At 39.3% G+C, this 20,674-nt stretch overlaps 1 protein-coding gene across 2 annotated transcripts in view; it reads left to right on the plus strand.

Annotated features, from left to right (window-relative positions):
• Positions 1-249: 249 nt before the first annotated feature.
• Positions 250-20,674, plus strand: part of LOC115626385 (nephrin) — an 80,673-nt gene continuing 60,248 nt past the window's right edge. Inside the window, exons 1-3 of one of the 2 annotated variants that reach the window (XM_030521748.1) lie at positions 250-328; positions 904-1,425; positions 4,463-4,486. In XM_030521748.1, the coding sequence (XP_030377608.1) occupies positions 1,236-1,425; positions 4,463-4,486 (214 nt within the window). In that variant the 5' untranslated portion in view covers positions 250-328; positions 904-1,235. The remainder of the gene's footprint in view (positions 329-903; positions 1,426-4,462; positions 4,487-20,674) is intronic. The other variant, XM_030521756.1, reaches the window with a different exon arrangement.

Here is a 20,674-nt window from a genome sequence, read left to right on the forward strand (position 1 = left end):
ATGTAAAAAATTTGGTGTCCCTAAGTCTTAAAGTCTCTAAGATCCATGTATTTGTATACAGACAACAGACAACAGATGGAAAGATAGGCGGGGTTAAGTCGACTTGTCTTATGATGTTGATCCAAAATATATGTATGTATATGTTACATTTTTTTGAGTTTGCATAAATACCTTACTACTTTTCAGGTACATTTCATTACATGTCTGATTGACCGTAACCAGCGAATTATTTATGTTTTTCTTTAACAAAACGAACAAAATGAATTATGAATGAGCTAATATGTTTGTGTGTTCAAGTTAAATAATGCCACGCACGCATTTATGTATGGTATGTTTTTTATTTTAACAAATATTTCGCTCAATTAATTAATGTTCATAATCTTCAAAGCAAATATAGGCTGTATTTCATTATAAAATTGTTAAGGGCATATACCTTACTTACAAACATATATAGTACATATAAGTACATACAATATATATATGTAATATGCTTTTGCAATGCTTTGTTATGCATCTCGTTTTGGAAAATATCTATGTATTGCTGTAAAAAAACATAAATTAACAATTTGAAGCACATAAATAACACGGAAAAATCAAACTGCAATAAATATAAAATAAACAAATTAACCCAATAAAATTCGTAAAAATCACATAAATCACAATGCGTGTGTTGGTGCTGGCGTTGCAGGCCCACACAATTTGCAAAACCAAAAATAAGGGCAATTAAATAAATTTCAATAGTGACAATAGCAAGCAGAGCCACCAACCAACAACAGTGGCTATGGAAACTGAAATATTGCAGAATATAGAAAAACATTCAATTATAAATTGCATATTATTTATATGCATTTTAACGAATTTGCTGACAATGCCTCTGCCTCTCTCTTTATTTCTCATTCACAGTCTCCTAGCTTCCCTGAACACATTTGCTTGTACTGTCGCGTGCCAATTGCAGCAAAATACAAATTAAAACGCCATTAGATATGCTGCTAATCGCAACTACAACGACAACATCAGCAATTTCCAAAATGTTGCCTGCGGTGTGAAAAAGGAAGAAGAAAAGAAACTGTAGAGCTTTCAAAAAACACAAGCTATAGCAACTGGCGATAAACGACATTGTCATTGGCACTATCAGCAGCGAGAGGTGTAGAGAAGACAATCCACACACATACATACATACACACACACACATACCCTAATACCTACATACATACCAAGAAACACACGCAGGAGCAATGTTGTGCCCCACACGAGCTGAGGCGTCGCTGACAAGCCGTCAGCCACTCAACTGCCTCTTGTTGCTCATCCTGCGCCTCCTTCTGCTCACGCTGCTTATAACACTCAATGGCAACGCAGCGACGGCGGCTACACGTGCTCGTGTCAGCAGCTCGACGACCATGACACGCAACATCGAGGAGGAGAACGGTAAGTGTTTTGACTAATTTTTAACTCTTTTTTGTTTTGTGCCTAAGGTGTGCTGCTGGTGCCGGCATTTTTGTCTCTTCACTCATTTCTGAAGTCTACTTTTGGGCGCTGCTTAAAATTGATTCAACGCTCTAGCCTGGCGGCAAATTTTGCGCCAGTTTTCTACCTCCTTTGTGTATGTGTTCGGCAAGCTCGGCGTATATATGTATGTATGTGTGCTCTGCAATTTAATTTAAAGTGAAAAGTTTTTCCAGCCTGGCCAAGAGTTTTTCGTGCATTTGATTGTGTGCGTGTGTGACGCAACTTTTATTCAATCAACATAAACTTTATTGTGTGTAAAGAAATTGCGTGCGCCTTTGTGTGTGGTAATGTTCATGTCTTTGTCCTTCGTGTCTGGTGGCAGCATAAATGAAATTTTCGTACGCTCTTGACGAACTTTATGTGCAAATTTAATCAATTTTAAATGATGCCAAATTGTTATGGATTTGAAATTGATTTTTATGGCGCCCGCAACGACAAAATCTCTCAACTTAACTAAAATAAAAATAAAATGAAAAAAAATAAATAAATAAATATAGAGGAAAGTGTGTGTAGCTGGGTTTGTTTGCTTGCTTGTTTTTGCTGCTAACAGGCTATTGCACTTTGCTGAAAACAAAAGTCACGCAACTTTTAGCGCAAGAAAAACACTGAAACACAAAACAAAAAAAAAACAACGTGCCAAAAAAAATGGAAAACTCGTCGACAACAACAACAACAAGACGCAGTTTGGCAAGCGCTAATGGCCGATTGTTGTTGTTGCTGTTGTTTGCGTTGGTCAACAACAGCTGTTGGCTTCGATGGCTTTTAACGCATGCTGTTGTTTGAGTTAAAGTGTGTTCTTAGCTGTAATGTGGCTGAGTTATTGACCAACGTCAGCTGGTCACTGCCAATAGCAACAACAACAACAAGAAAACAATGAAACCAAGCAGTCAACAAAAAACAAAGAAAAAGAAACACGATACGAAAAACAAAATAAAAGTTTTGCTTGGCCATCACTTTCGCCCAAATATAATAATATGTTGCTAATAAATCGGACCAACAAAAAGTCAGCCACGAAAGTTTTAGGAAACTTTTGTATAGCTATTTAGACTTGCCACGCAAAAATTGAACAATAAGTGCCGGCGAGATGGAGCGAACAAATCTGTGCTATAAAATACTAAACTTGGTCGAGGTTAGCTAAACTAGGCGTTAATTGTGCCTGATATGCGTCCAATTAGCATGTTAAAATAAGCTGCGAAGACGCCCATTCTGCCCCGCTTTCACATTTTCAACTTTTTAGTGGGGTCAACATGGCGTATGTGTAACAAAAACAGCAACAGCAACAGCAACCGCAAGAGAAACTGCAACAACACATCTCGCTTAGACTTGGTGCTAACTAATTTAGCCAGACAAGATCCTCTCGACCACTCGCATGCCACTTGGCTCACAACTTTTGCGCAAGTCAGGCATGCCCCTTTCCCTCTGCCTCTTTCCCCCTCCCCTACCACACCCATATCTATGCCATCTCTGCCCCTCGCATATTGTTCCACTTGCTTGCACAACGTTTTAATACGAAAGTTTTGTGGCCACAGCATGCGACTAAAAAAGGAAACACAAAATTTAGAGCGCGCTTCATTTTAAAGCTTATGCATATGTCTGTTTGGTTGGTTTTATGGTTTTAACAAATTTAGATTTTATGTGTTTTCAATTGAATATCGTTGTTGGCGCTCGCAGCGAAAACTTTTCACTTTGGCATTTAAATGTTTTCCAAGTTAACTTGGAACTGCAAGCAAACCGCTTCCTTTCCACTGACTTGCTTAGCCGGATAGCCTTCGAAGCATTTATCGTATTTCTATGAGAACAACGTACTCAACATTTTGGGCAAAAACTTTAGAATTATGTTTGGTTGGTCGTCCACTTTATTGTTGTTGTCGTTGTTCTCGCTGTTGTTGTTCTTGCATTCCATGTGTTTGGTAAAGTTTGCATTTGTTGCTGTTTCTCGATGTACTATGTTGTTCTTGTTGTTGTGTTAGCAGTTACTGCACGGCTTTACGTATTTAAGGGCATATCTGATGAGTTAAGTTTTTGGTGCTCCCCAACATTGAAAAGTTTGCAAGCTCTCACCCATATGTGGGACATTCCATCTACATAAAATGTTGAGGGCTTCTAAAAGTTTGCAGATTTAACGAAGCTTTCTGCAGATTTGAATTTGCATATACATATCAGTTGCCCATTCAAGGCCACGACGGCGTATAAATCAGATAAACAAGTTCTCATATTGAACATTTTGCACCATAGTGCCTTTACCTATACTTCTGATGGATGTGCATATATACTTGTATATTCTTAATCAAGATGAAGAGACAAATCGATCTAGACATGGATGACAGTCCGTCCATCTATTCATCTGTTTGTCTGGATGAATGTTTAGTTTTCAGAAATGAGAACTCTACCCTTTTCTAGTTCTAAAGCTAAATAAATTTGAAATTTGTTGCCAATTGGTTCCTCTTAAAATAAGTAACTAGCGAAACAAGCTTACGCCGGTACTAATAAGTTACAGTAGCAGCGGGTTCGAATTTCTTCCTCTTTTTGCTCTTGTGATGCATGTGACCCTATAACAATGCACGTTACAGAGCTACACATCTTTTGAATATCATCAATCAATGCAAAAGTAAAGCTGAGGGAATACACTCGGAAAGCAGTCAAGTGTAGCTTAGTAAGTCAACAGCATTCTGATTCATGGCTCAAAATAAATAGAAATAGGTCATTAGTTTATTTTTATGTTTTTCTAAGCCTTTTCACAGTTTGTAATGGCTGTACGTACATATACCATATATATTTTATTGAAATGAAGAATTTAGAATTTTGTCCTATTTAACTTTTTTTTATTATTCTATTTAATGGTTTAATTTGTTAAGCTATGTTGTTGAAATGAAGAATTTTTGAATTTTGTTGGCCTATTTACTTTTGTTTATTCTTCTTTTTAATGTTTTATTTTATTTATTTTGTATTTTTTCAGTCTTGCTTTGGGGTATTTTGTCTGGTAAGTTGTTCAATCCATTTTAAAATATCGATTACCTCACTCACCTCTAACCACTGTGTAGTAACATGCTTCAGACTTTGTAGTAAATACCACAGAGCCTAAAATAGTTTTCGGGCATTTACAAGGTATTGTTGTGCCGTAAACACAGACACATCAAAATATTATTGATAGATAATACAACCCAAACGATTTGCACATAAAATTGACCAAGCCACAGAACTACAATAGGAACAACACCAGCCACAACAATAGCAGCAACGCCTACAACTACAACTTAAGGGGAAGCAAAAAGGCGAAGGCATCACATGACAGACGCCCTAAAATATACGCACGCCCCAAACACACAAACAAATCCACAAGCCGCATAGACAGACAGGCATGCCACCAGAAAGAGAGAGAGCGATATATACACATGTATGTACATATATAACATGCATTGGGCGATGCCGGAGAAGGAGCGAGTGGGAATCCAAAACAAAAATCAGCTTAGCCAAAACAGACTCAGCATGAAAGCCGCGTGCTGGCCAAGTCAAAAGCTCAAGAATACACAAGAAAAGATGAAAACTATAGCCAGAGCCAGAGCCAGAGCAACAGCAATAAGTTCTGGCTGGACCGAACAGAACAGGAGTGATGGTCAACAATGGTGGCCCCTAAAATAAGAACACGAAAAAGAAAGCGTGGTTCAAACCAAAAAAAACAAAAAAAAAAAAACACTGAAGCTGTGTAGTTTTTACTGCCAGCGAAAAACTTTCGCCACTGTTGACATGACAAAGATTCCAAAGCGCGAAGCCGCTAGCACGGGGGAGGGGGGAGAGGTAGGGGAGTAGCGTTTGCTGCAAATGCTTTTGGGCAGCAGCAATAGCTGACAGCACGCTGAATGACAACAGCAGCGAAAATTCGCAGTTGCTGTGACTTTGTCAACATTCCTCTTTTATAGTAGGCTGCGGCTTGGCCAGACTCTCATACACACACGTACACACCCGCAGCATTCACACACAAGCACACACATATAGACATCAACTTGAGGCATTTGTCTGCATGTCCTTTTGATATGGAGTAGCCTTCTCAAAGTTGCCTTGGCACTTCACTTCAAACGCAGACGCCCATTCCCCACTGTTTGTTGGCGTTGTTGTGATTTTTTCTTTTTACCATTTTTTTTTTTTTTTTTTTTTTTTTGGGAAGACTTTGTTGTTGTTGTATTGCTGTTTCCTAAGGACATTGTCCTTGTTTGCCTTTGGTCCACATAACCGTGCCATACTTATTCATTTCATGGCTTTACAAGGACATTTATCATTTTCCTAAGTAGACAGCAGCGCGTACGTCACAAAAAGGCAGCAGCCAGGCCATCTCCCCGAGCTCAGCCTCGCTGAGGTCGAGCATCGCTGATTTCTATATTTTATGCTGATATTTTACCCAAATGTTAAATACATAGAATTCATTTTGCTTAGTTTCAGATTTGAGGTTCTTATGTAATTTTTCTCCCAGTTGTTGTTGTTGTTGCCGCCGTTGGCATTCATACCACTTCTTTTTTTCTGTTATTTTTGCATGAATTTGGTGCTGGACGGGCGGTTATTGAATATTTAGAGCATCAGCCTGCGGCAATCGTTGAATGGTGACGAAGGTGGTGGGCAGTGGCTCGGGAAACGAAGGCAATTGGGGGCGCAAAATGTGGAAAATTTAAGCCCACTTGAATTTATTTACACTCGTTATGGCTGACAGTTGGCAAAGTCTATTTTTTTGTGTCGAGTAGAAGTGCAGTGAGAAGAGGCATTTAAAGCAAAAAGTGTTTGTGTTGGTTATAGCAACAGCTTTACAAATTGTCGAGCTATGCCCAAGCCCAGGCTATGCTTATATTTCGAGTACCTAGCTCGACTCGATTAAAGCGTTTGCTCTCTAAGGGATATGGAATAGAGAAAGGGAAACGTTTATCATGCAAATTTTGCCGTACTGAACCATTTTAGCTTGCGGCTGGCTCTGCTAATGGCTTGCAAATGCCACATATGCGCCTCTAGATAGAAAACTTTGTTGGGTTCCCAATGCCTTCATGGCTAAGGGATATACTTAGTTCATTCAATCTATATAACGCAATGCATAAAAGTGAACAATTTTAATTTCCGCAAGCACCAAAACAATAGGTCGTTCAATGCTTTAGTTGATTAGTTTTTTGCTTTGTGATTCGCTTTAGGAAAGCGATCTAAATAAATATTTAAATATATATTTTCATTTTTGTTTTATTTTGATTTATAATATTTATTGCGTTTGCCGTCAATAATCAAATTACTCGGTAAAAGGGTATTGATTTTGGAGGCGCAAATTGGTCCATCCGCACTGTTCTACATGCTTCCATTTCAGTATAAGTCGAGCCGCATTTATTATCCGAATATTAAAATACAATTTTCTTAGATATTCAGCAATCTTTTAATAGTATTTGCTTCATTTTCCTAAATAAAAGTAGTTTAACCTGAAAGGCCAAATATAAGGGGCTTTCATTTGTCTGCGCTGCTGTCCCAAGTCTAAGATTATGCTAGACAAAAAAAATAATAACATTTTGTAAATATTCCCATAAGGGTGGGAGATGTTTTCCATTTGAAGCGCCTAAGCACCTGCTGTTTACCACGCTGCCATGTCTGCTGCATTATTTAAACAAGTTAACATTATAAATGAGCAGCAGCCTTGAGCTCTCAACGGCAATGTCGCGCCATCTACTTAAACAGACTCACTAATGAACAAATAAAGCTTACCGAGCAAGAAAAAAACAGGAATAAGAATAAAAGTAAAAATAAAGAAAAAAGAAACACGGCCTTTATAAATCACAGCACAACGAATAATACAAATGCCAGCCGACAAAGACGCGCCATCGAGGCGCTTGCCGGTCCCAAAAGAAAATGACAAAACACTTTTGCATAAGAATTTCATGTTTGACTTATGCGATTTTCTACGCAAATTCCAGCCAAATGTCCAGAGCTTCTGCGACACAAATACCAGCCGAACAGGAAAAAAAACACAGCTCACATCCTTGCATAGGTTCATGGGTATGGATGTAGGGTATGGGAATGTGTGCGTTGGGGGTGGAGAAAATCAACAAGAAGAATCAAACAACTTTGTTGAGTTGTCCGAGTTTATTGTGGCCCTACTTGGATCTGAACGAACGCTCGCTCTGAGTTGACAACTGGCAACTATTATGCTTTGTTAATCGGCTTAGCATTTCTGCCTGCCTGCCTGGAGTTCTCACTCCATCGGACATGGCTCTGGACGAGGCCCATAGCTTAGACAAATATGGAAGGACTCACAGGCCGGAAACACGGACATGCACGAGCGATGGAGCCGGTTGGTACTGGTTGCTACCTAGTACGAGTATGTCGTTTGTCTTGCTTCGTTTATTTGCCATTGTTCATTTGTCGCATGCGCCATAAAGCTGCACACCCACCTGAACGGGTCCAGCCTTGACTTGTCATTGTTTTCGGCAACGCAAATTTGCGGCCTTTTTGTCTACGCCACATGCCACACAAATGCCGCCACCCCATGTGCCATGCCTCGTGCGTTGGCTCATTTGTGCTGGCAGCAGCTTAAGACGCCACAGCTACGCACTTGATAAGCACAACCGCCCCCCAAAAACAGGACTGCCTTTAAGTAGAGAAGGGAGAGAGAGAGTAGTTGGAGGATGTTGGCCAAAATGATTTTGTGTTCGTGGGTTTTCGTTAGCATTCCATGTGGAATTTGATGCTTGATTATTTGTTGCTGCCCTCAAGCGTGCATAATATATCAAAGTGGCGTCAACTTGGACAGCTAAGCACACGTCTGAGCAAACAGGCCCGGATTCGTAGTACATCTGTAGACGTCATGTGTTGGCATGTTTTTAGTTACATTTCAGTGGCCGCATCATAAATAAATAAATAAACAGTTGAGGCCTCACCTACGGCAGCCAAATCCGCCAGCTTCATTGCGTATGCTAAAAGGCCGAAACTTTTCTTGCTTAAAGTTTTTGCTAAAATCAAAATCAAAATCTGTTCTGTTCTGCTGGCCTAACTTAAGATTTATTTATATGCCGCTCCAACGGGCTACATTCGAAATGCGAAAAAATAACAGAAGTGAAAAACTTTGCTGTTAATCTTTAGCGCATTTTTATTGTTGCTGTTTATGGTTGCAGATTTGCATACTTTAAGCGTGGAATTTATAAGCAGCTGAATTTATAAATACTTAATGCTAAACACCAGCTAAAGCAACAGTTAGGGCGAACTTAACAAAATGAAAAGCTGTAGCATACTTATGCAGACACTGATTTTTTGTATACCCTACTCGTATAAGAAAGGCTACTCTGTCTATCTGCTGAATGCTTGGACACGAAATGGATATATAGCATTACAACGTCATAATGTAAATCATTTCATTAAATTTAAGTAATTGAAATTTAAAATAATTGCATATATTGCTTTTTAATGGAAGTGGGTACAGGGTATATAAGAGTTGGCCTTTTAGCTCTTCATTATTGTTTGTTATTGAATAGTTTGAAATATTTTTAAAATTAGTAGCAAATATAATTAAGTGAATGCATCTTCGCATAATTCTGGATACAATATCAAAAAATATATTTTTCTGTGCAGATGGAATGTTTGACATTAATGTTTAAGTTATTTCAACCTCTTTTGTAAATAATAGACTCGTTTTATTTCTGAATTCATTGAATTGTTTGTTAATATTATCCCCCTTATTTGATATTAATATTATTATTCTTCCAAGTAGTATGTTTAAATATATTACCCTTTAATGTACCCTACCCCAAAATCTATATATATCTTTCTTTTGTAAATTGATGTGTCCCCAAAGTTTAAGAGAAGGGGTGTGATTTGAGAGCGAAGTAGATGAAATTTCCAGTACATCGGAATATTGCAATAACTACAGGTTCAGGCGAAAGCCGCAACGCATATTCATTTAACAAAATCGTGGCCAAAAATGTCATTACCACGACACCAGTAAATGGCACTTCAATTCAAGCTGTGCTTTATTCTTCGCCAAATTAATTAACAACACTTCACCAAACAGAAAAAAGTACCAGTACTTCACAAACTTTTCAAATTGAAACGTTTGCCATTTAGTTGATATTTATATAAATTTGCACTGAACCCCAGTAGACCAAACAGATACAGACACAGACACACGATGCGCCAATTTATGTTTAGCAACTTTAAAGGCACCCCCCAGCAACAAATAAGCTATAAAAACGATGTATAAACTGTGCACACACGATACACAAATACACACATGTGCTAACAAAAAGACGTAGAGAAAATTAAAAAATTGACAAACAAAACTTTTCATATAAAATACAAGCCCAACTATAAAATGGCAAACAAAAACTTTTCTTGCTGGCACATGCTGAAAAAATGAAACTTTTCGAAACATATCTATGCATAGCATACAAAGAAAAACATGGATATGTGTACACACACACACACACACACACACACACATATGTACATACCATATACAAACACACAATTTTTATGATAGCCAACAAAAAAGTTTTTCAATATATTTATGCTATAAAAAATATATAGCATATGAAAAATAAATAAATAAATTGATATTGATTTGACATAACATGCATTTGTCGCCAATCCTCCGTCATTTCTCTCTGGACTCTGCCGGCGATTTTCAGTAATTAGTGCTACAAGAGCCGTCCCCCAATTCGTTCGCTCTAATCATAATTGTATCTCAGACCTTAGTGCTTAGTGAGAGCGAAATTCCCAAGTGATTGCAGTTGGGCAACTTAAAGGCTCAGAATCGTAAGCTCTGCAACGATTCCTTGTAACTAACAGTTGCAAATGGCAGGCAGGCTCAACTAATCTACAGGCACACACATAGCTTCTGATTGCAATTTGCAGTCATCCCGAAGCATTGAAAAGTTGCCTTTGCTGCAGCTCCTGCACTGCACAATTTGCTAAGACCTCGGCTAATGCCTCAAATAAGGACTGAGCTTTGTCTGCAACTGTTATGCAACATTTCGGACCATTTGCATATGGAATCAAAATTAAAATTTCCACTCACTGACACACTAGTAAGGGACTAAATGACCGAGTCCTAGAGTTTGCTGTGCAGCAGACTCTAGTTGGAAATTCCCTTGCATACTTTTCGGCTGCAGATGAGAAGCCACGTACAAGGAAGGATATTCCTCAATTTGTGTTAATTGATGTGAGGGGGTTTAAGTGATTCTGAAAGTTAACTTGCTACACAATCTTCTTCTTAAAGTGAGTTCGGAACTACCCGAGATAAGCAAAAGGACTATCATTCGTGTGTCCTGCTTATCAAATCCTGATTCCCAACACAAGATTGAATCTTTTACTTCTGAACCTAAAAATGCAAAACATTTTATAAGCTATATAAATAGAAATAATCTGCAGTTGCAACACTTTTAAAATTATTCTATACGCACTTCAAACGTAATCATCAGCTTTGAATGCCATTTTACATTAGCATTATATCTATTGGACGCAAAATGTACATATGTGGAATTATAATAATTAGCTAATGAGATGGAATGATTTTATATTTTTGAAGTGGTTCGGAAGCAAGCTAAGTGTTTTTATAGAGCAGGACAAGGAATAGGGAAATCTTGATTATTGCATAACTGCTTCATGCCCTTTCTCTTCCACTCGCCTCCTTCGTCATGCCCTTTCCATCTCTCTATTACATACTATCTGCACTCATTTCCACTTTTCTAATACAAAGCAAGTCGCCCCAACGCCCACAGACAACGGATCAGACGGACGTCTGTGGCCTGTCATAACAAAAAGTTAATTAAACATGTAATTGTTGCACGGCGCGAGGCAAATTGCATTAGTCAAGGCGCAGATTTCGCAAGACCTTCTCACGATGGGTGGTTTTTAATATTTTAAAAGTGCTGCATCATCATCTGTATATATGTATGTGTATATATATGTGTGTGTGCATTGCCAGCAGTCAGAAATTTGATTAACTTGCTGCAGCGTCCATGCAACGTGAACGCTAATGGCAATTAGAAACGCGACTACGCGTAGGGCCAGTGTGTGGGGCAAGAACCGACTGTCCATCAACTGAGAGCTGGGAACTGAGAGTGAACGACCAGTCCGAAGGCACGGCGTGCACCACTTGAGCGACGCTCGTGCCACTGCCACCGCCCACTTGAAAGCACAATAACAATTTTACAATTCAATTTCGCTTTTATTGCTCTTGCCTTGCATTGTGGCATTTAGTTGTAGTTAGTTGTTGTACGTTGATTGTTGTAGTTGCAGTTGTAGTTGTTGCTAGGCTCCCCGTCCCGCCTCCAACTCAGGCGCGTGCTTTGCAAGTTCTGGTTCTGGATTTTGTTTAGTCATTTTATTTTATTTTATTGCTTCAAATTGTTTGTAGCCATTTCGCATTTGTGCCGCCCGGTTGCGCATCAGCGACATAGAAGCATTTAACTTTGTGGAACATGCACAAAAACGGGAAAAAAGAGGAAAATAAAACAAAAAAGCCAAACTACACTTGAAAAACTAAAACAGCGACAGCAAAAAGTTGTCAACTCGCTGGTTACACGAGGCGAGGGACATGCAGGACTAGAAACAGCAGCCAACGGCTTCAGAGAGCTCCAGTGGCAGTTCCGAGTTCGACTCGAGTTGAGTTCAGTTGAGTTTCATGCACTACTTTGCAAGGACAACGACGGCAATGGCGACTAGCAGGACAACGGACTGGCTCTGAGCAAAGGGCGCAAAGAAAAGCAAAAACTAAAAGCACATTTCAGCTTGAACTCCCACAGCGACCTGTCGTTCGAGCGAATGAGCGAGCGAGCAGGCAAGTTGGCGAACAACCGCACTACCGAACTACCGAACTACCGAACAACCTAACCACCGACCAAATGAAAATGCCAACGTAAAAGTGTAGAAAAATGTTGGCAATAGTGGGTGGCATTGACACAAGGGTAGTGGTGGTGGTGATGGTGTTGGAGGCTGCGTGTCGTGAGTTGCCGGCCTGTTAAACTGTAAAGTAAACGTACAAAATGTTAAATCAAAGCTAAACAAAAGAGGCGTAACGCAGTGCAGCGTTAGCTGCAATGCCCATAGTGGCGCATAGTGGCCATCCGGTGGCTTAAGGTGGTGCGCAGTGGGGCACGAAAACAGCACGACTAACACGACCACCACGAGCCGTTGTTGTCGCAAGTTGTTGAACAAACTGTGCTTGGAAAGTCCAAAGGGGCTGGACTTGTAGCTGCTAAGTGGCAAGTTTTGGAGCAAGGATGATGGGCAAAGTGAGATGATAAGCTACTACATGCGTCCTACATTATATACATACATATCTTCAAGTAAAACGGATATTTAGTACATAGGTTTTGAACCAATATTTGCAAATGTGCATGTCTTAAGGCACTATGCCATTGGATAGTTTGTCGGAACATACACGTAGTGTTTCGAAGTTACTTTTTCAATTGCATATAAGTAGTGTGAAAAATGTATTTCCTAGTGCGAATTAACCATTTCTTAACATTATTTTTGCATATTAATAATGTGCCTCTGACTTTACAAAATGCTTCATTCATCTTCGCTCTTCTTTTAAGAACGTAAGTTCGGATTGAAAGTTTCTTTGGCAGAGCCAAGAACTAAAAAGTGCCCAAGATAAAGTTGACAAATAAATATGTAAAAGTAAACGTTCTCTTCATGACAGATGTGTGCTGGGATCGAATAAGCAAATATTTATCAGCGCTCAAAAAAAAAAAACATTTCTCATAGCGTTCTCCGCTGCCCGCCATATTATATTATGATATTATATTCAATATTAAGATGAACAAGTCTTTGTATATATGAGTATTTCAAAATGTTTTTTCACTTACCTCCGATTTTAATTTAAAATATTAGCAGCTACATATGAGTGGATTAAATGCTGTTCTGGATTACATTTGCACTGAACTGTAATTGAACAATTTGAAAATTTGGAGTGTTGATTAAGCTGTTATATATTTTAACCAAATTTATTGCATCATTTTAAAAGCATTTCACTAGAACTTATTCTTTATGTTGTAAATATTTATTGCCTTTTTTATGTACGCTCTGGGTGTAATGAATTTTTGAAGCTCACATTAAATCCGTCGACGCATTTTTAATGCCCGTTTCATTATGAAATTGTGCCACAAATAATAAATCGATTAAGCAAATATTTGTCAGCGCTAAAAATATGCATTTTTCATAGCATTCTCTCTTGCCCCCCAATTCCGCCATGGCTCCCGCTCCCCGCTAACCGATCCCTGCCAGCGCCAGCATATGCAATTGAGTGTCGTGCGTTTTAATATTTCAACAAAACCAGAAATGACGTTGTAAAACCGAAGCGGCTATATGTCAACTGGGCCACACACACATACACAATCACAATCACAATCACACACTGACACTCTCGCATGCTGACTCACACACACATACATAGATGAATGCATATGCATATGCATACACATACATTAATTCATGGGACGCTCTCTTTTTAAATTTGAATGTAAATTGCGTCGCACACCCAAACAAACGAACAAACATACACACACACACACACACACACACACACACAGACAGACAAACATTTATTTATGTTGCTGGAAATAGCTGGTGTCGCTAGCCCCTCCCCAGTGCCACCCCTCCGCACTTTTTTGACCCAGTGCTCGTCTGGATTTTAATAAATTTATGATTTTATTTGCATGCTGGCTGCTGTTGTTTTCGCCGCTCCGCCAATGTACTTGTACTTGTATGTCAATCGCGCATGCACGCACACGCGAGTATGTATGTATGTAGGATTGCCTGAGATTTTCCAAAAAATCTGGTTTCAAATCAACGAAAAAAATTAAAAAGTCGCAAGCGTAAGGACAAGTAATAACTACCGAGCAGCTGAATTTCATTTTAAAAAATAATTGAAATATCTTGCCAATCAACTGTGTGCAACATTGGCAGCCAGCAGAAGCTATCAGATAAAGATTTCCAGGAATTCGCAATAGCTGTCTGCGGCACGTTAATAAGCTCGATTTGCCAGCGCAGCTTCGTTCATGCCCTCATCTCGTGGTCTTACCATTGTCTTGGCTTACATATATGTATACTACAAGTATATGTGTTGTTATGTGTGTGCATGTATGGGTGTATATGTGTGTGCTATCTCTTTTGGTCGATTGCTTCTGCTGGCATTGCTGTCAGCCTGTCGCTGTTGCTGTCCCTGTCCCTGTCCTTGGTCCTGCCGCTGTCCCTGTTTATGCTCCTGCCCAGACTGTCGATTATCGAGTCGAGATTATTAACCTGTCAGTTTAGCGCTTTGTCTTGCCAATGTGACAGCGCCATGGACACACACACCTACACTTACACCTACACCTACACACACACGCGCACCACCACAAACACAAACACACGCCTGAGTTGTGCGCCTTTCTCAATGTCTTTTGTTGTTTAGACCACAATGACAGCGTTTGCTGCTGTCGTGTGCGTCGCATTGTATTAATGTTTAATATGCTTCACCAACAAAAACCATTAAGTACTGTTTTGCTACGAAATGTGAAGCATTCTTCAAGCCTGCGCAATAAAATGTATCAGCAAGCAGTGAACTCTAACACTTAAAAAAAAATAGTTTCACACAGAATTTTAGGCCAACATGAATCAAAGTGGAGTAGTCCTTTGCAATAAATATACTTGTATAATACGATGCAATTAATTTCTGAAATATGCACAACAGTTTACAGACAGTTTCAAATGCATTAATATCTTCTGTTTTATATTAATGTGATTTAAGGAAATGTCCTGTTCCAAAATTAAATAGCTCATCTAATTTTTAAACGAGATAATTTGAAAAAGTCCATCACGAATTTGAAGCTAAGAGCAGAAACGAAGAATTTGCATTTATTCGAGCAGTTTAAAAAATTCTTTTGTGGAAGCATGATTTCGAAGTGAAGTAAAAATCGATATCTCAAAAGCTGGCTGCTGTTTTCTTGAACCTTTTGCAAGCATAAATCTACAGGGATTGTAATTTGCAGCCTACACTCAATCATATCATTTACACACCCGCAGACAGACGTCAACGTACCACATATGCGGGCAAACGAAATAATTTACATTTTGACAATATGTCGGCATGTATGTACAAATGAATTTTTCTTTCTTGCGAAACAATGTATCATGTCTCATATTTCAAAGGTGCGCCCAAAATTGAAATGAAATATGGCATTGACAGTGAGCAGCAAATTGACGAAATACACATATTTTGCACAAACATTGGAGTCAATTTTTGTGTTTGTTAGCAGGAATAAAGAAGCTGCCTTCAAGTGTATTTAAAAGTATTTTAACTGAGAGTATTTGATTTTTCTTCTTCTTCTTTTTTTTGAGCAAGAGCCACTGTTGAAACAACAGCTATTGTCGCTGCTGTCCTGCCTGACTGCCTACTGTCGACTGAAGTGGGCCACAAAATAAATGCCGGAGAGAAAATGCAATTTGAATCAACTCTGGGTGCTTCTCGCTTGCCTGATTTTGCGCTTTTCCAAGCAGGAAAACAACAACAATTGCACCCATGCAACAACTCTACATGAGTTGGACTGTTGGTTGTTGGTTGTTGCATGAGAGGGCGGTCAGTGGTTAAGGGACAGTGGTCAGAAGCCTCATGAAAGGGGCCTCTGCAAAAACCAAAGTAGACACCAATGTTTCGTTGTTCTTGTTGCTGTTGTTGTTGTTCGTTGAAAAAGCCAAAAATGGGTTACATTTTCTATGTACTAGGACAAAAGCTGCGTTGACAAGGACGCCACACAAAATGCCAACAACAACTACAACAACAGGAGCTGAACTTTAGCAACAACTTTGTGTACTCGTATTGGGGGCGTTGGCTTTTTGGACAAAGACATGCCACTCTTAAGTGGTGTACAGGAGAGCGTCGGAACGGAACCCTAACTAGCAGAGGAGCATGCACATGCACGAAAATTTACGAAATAAACTGAAAAATTTGCATAATTTTTGGCGTAGCAACAGTCGAAAGTAAAGTACAATTTTGCTGGCTAGATGGTTTGCTTGGCTGCTCGCTAGCTAGACCGGCCGGTCATTGTACCGGTACCGCCGACTGTCTGTGCACTAGCTGTGTAAAATGCTCATAAATAAATGAATATGCCATGGTGGTGCTGGGCTGGACTGGGCTGGGGCATACTGGGTTGAGGGGCATAGTGGTTGGCAAGTCAGTGGGTCGGTGAGTTGGTGGGTCGGTGGTCCGGCTGCCATTTATGGCGCGTCGAAACAGCACAAAATAACATGAAATAAATAATAACTTTTTGTGCCGTTTCACTCACAGACTGGTGTTGTTTGGAGCCCGTTGAGTTAATTAAAATTTAAAAGCCGGCGCTCGTGCGGGAATTGCAATTGCAATGTACAAACAAGTTGTGCAATTGTTACCATTATTGTTATGGCTCTACAGCTCCTATTATAGTGTTTTCTAGTACAGAGCTTTAAACATAAATGTAGCAATAGTTTTATAACAATGGAAGCAAATTAAATGGGCAGTCAAATCAGGAATTTATTTCACTTTTGATGTTTGCAAACTTTTCCAAGGAATACGTAAGCTGGCACACAAGAAATATTTATTTAAAAACAGAGAATTCTTCTAAATGAAAAACAAGTATATTCATTCTGTCAATAGAACTTGCCTTTAAGATAACAATTGATTGTTTGACATTTAACAACATTTAACAAAACGGCCCTTATTATGAACGTTCTGTTGTAGTGTTTTAGGAACGGAATTTGTAAGTCCACGTTTCTTTGTCAGACACTACATTGATTTGTATGTATTATTTGACATAAAAAAAATATATAAATATATATAGCGCAAGCTTACAAACTTAAGCAATATCTATCTACAATTGCCCATGTTTTGTTCTTACGCCCTATAGCCAATAGGTTTTCATTAAGCCAAAAAATAATGGGCTGCAAATACCACAAAGTAAATATAATTTTAGTTAGTACGACTAGGTACACGGATCTTTGAAAGATGAAGTCGCAGAACCTCCAGAGCCTATTTGCCGATGCCTTTTTACCTAAATACTCGTGTGTGCCATTGAAGACAACCATAAATAGTTGCTCTGTTCGCTAGCAACAAGATTACTAAATGCTGCGATCCGTTTCCAAATCAAATTGAAATTAGGCACAAAAACCATTAATCTTTTGGCCCCCCCAGTGGGCGGAGAAACTGTCGCATTATCAGCGCTTAAACATAAGGCATAACGAAATGCTGTATGTAAACGCTCCAATCTTCCAAATGCAATCTACATACGAGTATACTAATGGATACACATACATGTGTGTATGTGGCACATACACGCACATACAAGTACATACGTATTATGTATATTTGCCAACATTTTAAATTGCAAATTCGTCTGCGACCAAATCGGGTTTTATATACGAGTATGTGTTTCCTCATTTCCTAACCCGCCGGCCGCATTCCCATTTGTCCGGTATTTATCGCTTTTGCATTTTGGCCTTAAAACAAAACAGTCGCTTATGGCTTTTATGCGGCTTTATTTACTGGCAGCCCCATTTTAATTTTTAAAAGCTCTTATTTATGTCGGCTTGCTTTTTGTTTGATTTTAATTTGATATTTATCAATATGGAGTTTGTTGCATTTCAAATACATTTTAAATACATATGCACGAGTATACGAGTGTATGTGTAAAGTTTTTCCAATTTATGTCCCAAGTGATTTTGCTCATCGTTGCAACAGAACATGCGCTCATAAGTATGCAATGCACAATATTTCACAGCCAATTACATTAGTCGCTGCTAGTTAGCTGCCTGCCTAATGTGTGAGTATGTTTGTGTGTGTGGGAGTAGCAAGTCCGAGGCCAACTATGTGGCACGCAACGGCATGCCAAAAATGCTGCAACAACAAATAGCAATGAAATAACAAACACGCGTAAAACGCGCGTCAAACAACACAAGAAAACAAATAAGTATAGGCAAAAAAAAAAAAAAAAAAAAAAAAAAAAATGTTCGGCTAAGGCAGGAAAGAATTCCCCTTTCAGGACAAGGCAATAGGGGAGCCAGACGCCAAATGAGAAGCTGCAGCTCTCGAGCAGTCGACGCATGCCGTAAATGTCATTGAGATTAAATTTTGCGTGAAAGTAGCATTTTAAAAATGTACGAGTATAAATGTGTGCGTGTGTGGGTTTGTGCGCTTATGTGGCAGGTTTGCGGCTGCTCGCGCGTAACAACAACAATACCAACAACAACAACAACAACAAAGCTCCAACGCGTTGCCATTAGAAGCAAAAGGCGCTCGCAAGCAACAGTCATTGCGCAAACAAAAAACAACAACAACTTAAGACGCATACATACATACATACATAAGTGTGCTGTCGTCTACTTTATGGCGCCTATGTAAGAATGTTTGTTTGTTTGTTTGTTTGCCCTCACATATGTGCTCGTATGTGTGAGCTATATGCGATGCCAACAGCATCAGCACGTGACAAAGGCTTAGGGTGCAGGTGGGAAAAAGCAACGCCTGCTCCCAGGGTTGAGCTTGTGTTTGACGCCAGGACCAAGCTTTTTCATATTCTGCTTCTTCGTCTTATTTTTAAACAATTGTAAGGCAGTTCTCTTTTCTTTATCAGCTCTTCCATTGTCTGCGGTATATCCCATGTGCGTGTTTGAGCTTTGCTTTGTGTTTTTGTCTGTCCGTCTGTTAGTCTGTATGCTTGAATGTCTGTGGGTTTTAGGACTTTATCCTTTTTTACATCTGTCTCGGATTGTTGTTGTTGCCTTTGTTATTGTTGCTGCTTGGCTGAATTAAATGAACGTTATGGATTTGTAGACGTTTAACTGTCTTTTATGCCGAAGCTGTTAGCAATATTTGTTGTCAGTTGCACTCGAGCCGCTTCTAAGTGCCTTTCAGGTCTATTTTAATGAATCAATGTATTCGATATGGGTATTTGCTCACGTTAATAGCAGACGGTATTGAAATTGCTTAAATTTTCGTCTACTCGTATTTGTGTCTCCAATCACCCACCACTTCTGCGATCAAGTGTCCATGCTGTCATATCTTAGAGCAGCTGGCTGGACCAGTAGGCGGCCCAACATCAAAGCTCTGCTCGTGGACAATGCAGATCAAAGGAAACTGGGTTGCCTAGGCAGCCAGTGTTGTGAATGCAGGCTCGCATTTTTCCATTTCGTACATCCCTCTCATTCAATAACCTTTACTCAATCCATGCCCAATTTGAAGCCCAAATGCTTTGTGCAACTGTTGCCCAAGTTGCCATTAAAAAGGGAATAGTAGAAGGAAAAAAAACTGTGTATTGTGCAACCCCCTTAAACAAGCCATACAACTTTCACAATCTTTTACAACATCCCTTTTTAAAAGGAGAACAAAGTGTATATATATATATATATATATATAGTATAGTATATAATGTCACGGCTTTGTACCTTTTTGATAACCATATTTACGCCAAGCTGGGCGGGAAGGGGGCTTTCCAGCACGCCCACTCAAGCACGCGCGCGTTCAAATACCCTATAATCCATATAGAGTGCACATATATACAAGTATTGTATGGGAGTATATATGAATATCGTGCATGTATGGCCGACCATATATTGTGTGAGGTTATGGCATGTTATTTTGTGCCCGTCTGTGATATTTATGTCCGCCTACGTGCATTGTATGGCTAATAAAGCAAAAAGGCGCAAAACAACAACAACTATTGTGAAAGGGATATATTATACATTTTTACTGCATACGTGAAGGCGCATACAGGACATATTGGACACTTTAAGCGACGGCCCTGTGCGTGTATGTGTGTGAGCGAATATTTATACTAGTCGGATGTGACTGAGGGTGGCACAGCTTTGTATAAATTTAGTCATATAATACACCTTTTCACACCTACACAAGTGTCGCCGACGGCGCCATTCCAAAACCTGCTCAATGATCACAACAACAATTATTACACGAGCTACAACAACAGCCACTATAACAATGCAATGACCAGCCATGTCAACTGCCATACTCGTACAATGTGTCGCCCGGCGGCAAACAATGGCACCCTTTTGTAAAGAAGACGAATGCCACTCATTGGCTAAGTCTTTGTCAATATTTATAAAAAGTACACAAACACCGCAAATCGGACACAAAACGGATGAAAAAAGATAATATAGCTTCAGTTGGAACTAATTATATTAATAGGCCCAT

This window comes from Scaptodrosophila lebanonensis, unplaced genomic scaffold (assembly GCF_003285725.1).
Source record: "Scaptodrosophila lebanonensis strain 11010-0011.00,11010-0021.00 unplaced genomic scaffold, SlebRS2 tig00000001-arrow-pilon, whole genome shotgun sequence".
NCBI lineage: Eukaryota > Metazoa > Arthropoda > Insecta > Diptera > Drosophilidae > Scaptodrosophila > Scaptodrosophila lebanonensis.